Here is a 7857-nt window from a genome sequence, read left to right on the forward strand (position 1 = left end):
TATATATATGAAGGAAGTATCTGATGCCAATCACAAAAAAGACTAGGTGACTGTAATAGGTCAAGGGATAAATATAGGAAATATAGATAAATACAGGAAACTGGAGGTTTGAAGGTAATAAATGCATACATTGTTAGCACAATAATATTCTTAACTCTGATATAAAGCTTATACTCATTTGTTTTTATGTAGGGCTGTCAATGAAATATTCATTTTTATACAGTCTATTATTTATAAAATAGATGTACAAGATGCAGCTTGCCTTGCCAAACCACACTTACCAAGAGTAGATAGGACAGAATGAGTAAGGAGCCGGTCAAACAGGACGTGCTGTTGTCTTCAAAAACAGCTAAACGGAGCACAACTGAAAGAGAGTTTTTAACTTGACGCGGTGTTTTAAAAACACAGTGCTCATGGCATGAGATGCTGAAAATAACCTAGCAAGAAAGTTTGTTTAGTGCATGTTTTCATAGACCAGCAATTACAAAATTACAACAATTACATAAAAACAAACTTTTTTGAGAGTAAATGTCTAGGTTTACCTCAGAAATACGGACAAACTCGATTGCATGGAATACTGCTGGCGGGAGGCCAATGATGGGATTATGTTCAATAAAATAGAAATCCAACAAATTCAAATTCAAGGCTTTGGTCGTCCGCCAGAAAATAAAAATCTGTGAATTTGAGGGGGTTTCTTAGCAAAAATTGATAGAAGTGCTTCATTTTGTTCATTATTCAGCATCTTGTGTAATCAATTTGGTTCAAATTCTTAACTGACAACCCCCAAATGGGAGAATCATTTTTATAAAAACAAAAAAGCAAGAAAGAGATCTCAAGTACAGGGATCAGGACCTGTGACATACTTGGCTTAAGAAATGTTACACCCACGAGTATTTATAAAAATATATTTCACAAAGTAGGAAACAATACATGGATATCTTAGATTACAATACAGAGAGTAGCTAATTAAACATACAAGTGTATGGGCATTAAAGCACAGTAGAAAATATGATTTGCATGAAAGACTATTTTATATATTCTGTCCGTCCAAGAGAAGCCATATATGGCATCAATACAAACAGAATATGCACGTAGCTCCAGTGCCAGATCCCCATGTGCAATAGCTAACGTGCATAGACAAAACCTATCACTTCAAAGAAAAGCTAAGAGAATCAGCAACGACTCTATGTACATCTTTTTTTTTTCTTTTTGCTCTATTATCATACAGTGCAGCACATTACGCATGTATGTTTCTGTATTTCTTTACTCAATGGATTCTGATTTTTGATTTTAAAAATGGCAGGGGTCAAATATAAACATGAACTAGATGTTCTCAGCTATTGTGCTTAGAATGATCACTGATATCACTGGGAATAGTATGTGATATATATATATATATATATATATATATATATATATATATATATACACACACACACACACACACACACACACACACACACACACACACACACAGTGTCAATAAAATATTGACTTATCTTTCCTGGTCAAGAACAAATCCTCTGTGGATTTCACAGTTCAGTGTAGTTAACAAATCTCACTGTGTGAAGTTCAGTACAGAAATTCAGTTCAGCTTTAAAAAAAAAAATAATAATAATACAAATAAAAATAAACTGATGCGGCAGAATAAAACAAAGCCAAAGAGGAAAAGTTTGAAACTTTAAATTAAAATGTTAATAAAAATAACAGTTTTACTAAAATCAATCAATAAATAAATAAAAAATAAAAGGTACAAATATACTCAAACCTGCAGCACAAAACAGACGACTGGCAATGAATATTTATATATTTATATAAAACATACACAACAATGAAGAAACACCATCAAAGTTCCAAAAAACATTGGAATACGACTGTATTTAATGCTTGCTTTTGAAAAACGAAGGCCTCATTGTTTCCACAATTCTCTTGTTGTCCTCAACGCAGTCTTACACAGCCTAATCATGTTAGAGTGTGAACCACACTTAAAGCATATGGATACAAAGGGTTGTATAAAGCACGCCTCAAGGCTTTTCCAGTTTACTCAAGAAATCTAGCCATGTAGTATCAAAGGGTCAAATATTATCTCAGCAGGCAGATCCTAAAGCCAGTGTGACGTATTTTCATTGCGCTCACATTTGTTAAACCACACATACATTCAGAAGTAATGTAGACAATATATTGCTATTTAGTTTACCTTCTTTTTTAAATGTTCCTTTATCTGATTGGCTGAATGACGGCAAGAGATCTGTTGTCGCTGTGGAGTGGTGTCATTTTGAGGCCTCTGCAGTCCTTTTTTTCCTGCCAAGCCACAGTGGGCTACAAAGTGTCCGAAAGTCCTCTTTCCATTCAGTCCTTTCAAGCGACTACCAAGAATCAATGTTCTGATGCCTCTGGTGGTCACAGTGAACAACAAATACCCAAAATACTGCTAGACACTCAGTGACGGTAATCTAAACTCACACTCCACAAGAATCATTGACCTCCTACTATAGACACTGGTAAGTTCTGACATTACGATGCACTCTGATGTGGTAGATGACTAATGCTATTAGGTCTCTCTAAGAAGATTTAAAAAAGGCGCCCCCACCCCCTTTTAAACAGCAGTGTCTAACATCCCCGTAGCATAATACACAAGTTATGTGGACGGAAGCAAAAGGTCCGTTGCGCTTGGAGGTCAAGTCTCCTTGTCGCTCTCTCCCACTGAATAGAGCTCGCCCAGTCTTCTGAAGCGCGGCCCCCACTCTCTAAGGTAATCATAGTTCTGGTCCGAGTCCGAGGAGGCCGTTTCGAGGGAACTCAGAGAGCCCGCGATGGAGCCCCTGCCCTCGTAGCCATAGATTTGGATGGAGTCATACGGTGGAGCCGTGGGGTCGTTGTCTGCCTCGTGAAGCCGTACGTTGATGAATTCATCCACGTCTACTCCGTTCGGACCCGAGTGCTGACCCTGTCTGGGCATGAACTGCAGGTCAGGCTTGATGTCCTTCCTGGGCAGATAGCCGCTGATACCATCTGGGTTCTGCAGGGTGGCGATGTCAAAGGCCTCCGTATCCTCCTCCCCGCCTCCCTCGTCATCGTAACGGATGATGTTCTCCCTCACATCCTCGTCGTCTTTGATAATTAGAGGCTCGTTCTTGTGTCTCCTCAGTGTCACAAACAAGACCACGATAACTGAAAGGCACAAGAACATCCACTTAGTGAGCTCTACCTTGGCCTTGTGCAGTTCAAAGGTTTGATTTTTCATTCGTTTACCTAAGTGCCTTTTCGATTCAAATTTTACATGCAAATCACAAAGTGGATTTTAAATTTAAAAATTGGTAAGGACTAAAAGAGGCAGCTGAAATGACCTACCGAGAAGTAGAATTACACAAGCTAGAATAGCAATCAGAGCTCCCATGCTGAGACCAATGGGTAGAACAAAAGCCTCGACATTACATGACTGCACAATGCCGTCCCTGCTGCAGCCGCACACCCGGATAGTTAAAGTGTTCGTGCTGCTCATTGGAGGCTCGCCGTTGTCAGTCACGATGATGGGAAGGAGGTACGTCTCCTGTTTCTGTCGCCGAAAGGAATCGTGCTTGGCAAGAACGCTGATCGAGTTATCTGGGGAGAGATAAAGTTTGGCTGTGATGTATGAAATCAAAGACAATTCATGCAATAAATGATAGGGAAATGACACGCTATTGAATTTACGACAAGACGATGTCTATTCCACCGATAAATAAACAGATGGATATAAATGGCTTCATCTCTGCTGTCAATCTTTTGCAAAGGCTACGGGAGTAGTGGAAGTGTCTCAGGGAGGCAGACAAAGAAACCGAAAGTATTGACGCTTCCACTGGAGCTTCTTTTCAGAAGTTGTAACTTCATTATCTGCCCCCTCATACCCCAAGCATATGTTGAAGCTCTCCAGTGTCTCAAGGAGCTCCTTCAGTTGATACACTGCACAATGTGTCCCTTAAAGCCTTCAATTTTTATTTCAAGAAAAAAAAAATAAAGAAAAATCAGCTATTGAGTGAAAGGTTTAGAAAATTCCTCAGACGGATACAACAGAATAACCGAGTTATGGAAAAAGCTTTATCACTTAATAGAGTCTTGGGAGAAACCGAGGCAATGTTAATGTATGTATGTATTTATTTATTGCTTTTCACAAGGGTGAACAGGAAGTTCATCATTTAAAACTACGGAATGAAAGGACATCACGAAGCTCACTGGAACAAATAATGGTAAACTAAACAGGGTTGCAATTTAATTTCCGCTCATAAACATGCTAATGAAAAATGTAAATATGGCTTTCTTTTTGTTTCCCTGAGATCACAAAGCAATTATCTGCAAAAGCTGTGAGCTGATTTATCAATGTAATTAAAGTTCCATATCTTTTATGTGTCATTATGTGTGAAGAACATTGTCCTGAACTAATGTATCTTATTTCACCAAACAATACTCGCTGATATGCAGTCCCTGTTGCTATGTTTATCTGACTATATTTCAACGTGTCTACGCAGAGCTACGGTCAAATTAAATGTTCCTAGGTTTGCAGTTCCTTGAAGTGCATTTGAACATTTCATACAAGCCACATTATAGCAAAATAAAGGCTAATATAACCTTCTGGTGGAATATGTAAGCTATTACGTTGCACTCGAGTATTCTGTCTTATTTTGTTGATTCTCACCATTGTTGAGAATCATACACCAATGCTTTATGTCTGTGTGTATGTTGTATGCTGATGCCGTAGATAGAAACTTTCTGTGCACAAAGTGTTTTTAAAATCCTTCACGTTATCTAATTAGCACAGCACTGCTGGAGCTCATGCTACAGAATTACAGAAATGCTAAAATGAACAAACTTATTAACAAAACAGCTATAAAATTGGAGTTTATTCTCAATGGCTATGTTCAGGGTTTCGTTATCATCAAACTATGATCACTATTTTCTCTAGGTTTTTCTGGCCATACTAACTGTATTTTATAAACACACAGTCTTAGCAACCACAGAATAAAGCGAATGTCAAAATGTCAAGGGTCAAGAGTCCAACAAAAGAAAACACTGATCTCCTTGATGGTAATTTCAAATGAAACAATAAAACATCTAAACCTCTGTTAATTCTCCATAAGAGCTTCTCTAGACGTCTGACAGAAATAAAGTCAGCCTGTTTAGTAATGTTTGAAGCTGGTGATGCTGTTTGTGGAGTTGTTTAATCCTCCTCTGCTGACATCTTGAGAAATGTAATGTCTTCTTTTATTTCAGTTGATTTCATCTTCATCTTCGGCTGTGGCTGAAGTCAGTTGTAGTTCTTGTGTTTCTCTGGCTGCGTTTACACTTGGCATTAACATGCGACCTGTATCCGGATGTTGTCCACATACACATTGAAAAGTGTAAACGCGCTTCTGATCGGAATGTTATCCGATCAGCATGTCCTGGGGCCCGTTCTTCGTACGTCGCTTATTACATCCGAGATGAAATGTGAAATGTGAAAAGTGAAAAGATGATATCATCGCGCTAATCAGGATCTGGCTAATTCGGTTCTTCGAACGCACCTGTTGTTGATGATTAGTATGGCTGGATTGAGTTATCTGAGATAATTTCGCGTTCATGGGTTGGTTTAAAAGGGGTTATGTATCGATACTCAAAACCATGATCAGCAATGCAGCGATTGGCTGGCGGCAAGACAGCAATGTAATGACATCATATAATTAAAAAAAAACACCTGACGAAAAACTTGACAAATTTCTGGACTTTTATAAGGAAACAGCCAAGCAAACAAAACTAAATCAATGTTATAATAGATAAATGAAATGTGCACTGTTTTTATTTTAGTTAAATTTTTTACATGATTACCGATTATTTATATTCACGATTTCTAATATTTGTACAGGCTTTACATTTTTATTTCAATGTAGTAATTAGCAATTCATTTAATTTTATATTTGAACAGATTTGTTAAGTGACAGCATTAATTAAAGTTTCAATTATGAAGTAATTATTTTATGATGAATAAATCTTTCAGTGAGTAAAACTGGCTGTGTCTATAGTATAAAATACTACACAACATTATTATATTATCTTTAAATAAATTTGTAAATGATTATTATTTTAAATTATTGTCCCTGGATCAGTAGGATACTCTTGTAATAAAGTAGAGCTGGCTGGGACAGATTTTAAGTATCAATTCTGCTTAAAAAGTTGCAATCTAATCCTGTTTACATGAAATAAGCCTGCTCCCGAGCAGGTTTAAGCTTACGGACCTGTTGCTATGACAGCAACTCTGGGATGGTCTTCGAAGAACCAAACAATCCAAGATCATGCCAAATCGTCAACAATCAAATCCAGCTAACTGAGTTAGCGACGTATGGAGAATGGTCCCCTGGTCCAGAGGTAGTCAAGGACGCATTGGGATCGGATCTCAGTGAATGTAAACGCAATCCAGCCATCGTGTCTGCATTCGCAGATCGACATCACGCAAAACACCGTCCCTCTCTCCCGATCTGTCGGAAGAACAGCGCGCTAGTGAAACTCGTACATTTATTTTGATTTGTCAAATGTCCCGTGACTGAATATAGTTTTCAAAAGAAAACCCACCACGTCAGGTCGACTTTGCACCGCAGACTTATTTAAATATTGCTCAGGAAAGACAGTTCCGATTGGTTATCCAGATAGAGAAGTCAGTTGATGTTGCCAAGTGTAAATGCGCCGTGTCCAGATTGACTGATAATCCGATCTGCTTGATCGGATCACGGTGATCGCATGTTAATGCCAAGTGTAAACGCAGCCTCTGTCATTCGGTGATTCTGCTTTTTAACAGCAGGTGTTCATCATTAATGGTCAATCATCACATAATTATCTTCTTAACTCTAGCACTGCTTCAATGCTACTTTAACACTGTAGTGTGGAAACACATGAACACTGAGCAGTGTGGGGACTTTGCTGTGAACTATTAGATAAATCTTACCGGTTTCATTCATGTATGACTGACTCATATGAATCACATTGTTTATTAATTTGTTTGTTAAAACTATGTAATCTAAATCGATGGAAAATTGGTATGCAATTGAAATACATAAAATGCAAATTTAGACCGAAACATTTTTTTTTGAGTCTAGCTGAGGAGGTCCTGGCAGTTCCTAGCTCGCATCAGCCTCTCCATGTCATGAGCCACTGCAATTACAGTTATCATCACAAACAAACCTCCTCAGCTCAGCTCCAGAGGTCTGCTTCAGACAACCTGCCTGGTGTGTGCAGGTGGGAACCATCATAGACTATATGTGTGCATATCTAGATCATTACTTGCACATGCTCTTTGAAACGAGTTGTCAGGATGGATAATCATGCAATTAAGTGCGACATGTATTGTATGGAAAGTTTCATATGCATGGGGAAAACATGATTAATAGTGTTATGACTGGAAGAGCATCAGACATAATCCAAGTGTGTGTACAGGTGCATCTCAATAAATTAGAATGTCATGTAAAAGTTCATTTATTTCAGTAATTCAACTCAAATTGTGAAACTCGTGTAATAAATAAATTCAATACACACAGACTGAAGTAGTTTAAGTCTTTGGTTATTTTAATTGTGATCTCAACAAATTAGAATACTTCATAAGACCAATAAAAAAACATTTTTAGTGAATTGTTGGCCTTCTGGAAAGTATGTTCATTTACTGTACATGTACTCAATACTTGGTAGGGGCTCCTTTTGCTTTAATTATTGCCTCAATTTGGAGTGGCATGGAGGTGATCAGTTTGTGGCACTGCTGAGGTGGTATGGAAGCCCGGGTTTCTTTGACAGTGGCCTTCAGCTCATCTGCATTTTTTGGTCTCTTGTTTCTCATTTTCCTCTTGACAATACCCCGTAGAT

At 38.1% G+C, this 7857-nt stretch overlaps 1 protein-coding gene across 1 annotated transcript in view; it reads right to left on the reverse strand.

Annotated features, from left to right (window-relative positions):
* Positions 1-1805: 1805 nt before the first annotated feature.
* The window catches only part of LOC107591036 (cadherin-8-like), a 101357-nt gene continuing 95305 nt past the window's right edge, over positions 1806-7857 (reverse strand). The window contains exons 11-12 of the mRNA XM_016280040.1: positions 3352-3603; positions 1806-3171 (exon numbers count right to left, since the gene is read on the reverse strand). Coding sequence (XP_016135526.1) covers positions 2678-3171; positions 3352-3603 — 746 coding nt within the window. The 3' untranslated portion in view covers positions 1806-2677. The remainder of the gene's footprint in view (positions 3172-3351; positions 3604-7857) is intronic.

This window comes from Sinocyclocheilus grahami, unplaced genomic scaffold (assembly GCF_001515645.1).
Source record: "Sinocyclocheilus grahami isolate Dianchi unplaced genomic scaffold, SAMN03320097.WGS_v1.1 scaffold136.1, whole genome shotgun sequence".
Classification (NCBI taxonomy): Eukaryota; Metazoa; Chordata; class Actinopteri; order Cypriniformes; family Cyprinidae; genus Sinocyclocheilus; species Sinocyclocheilus grahami.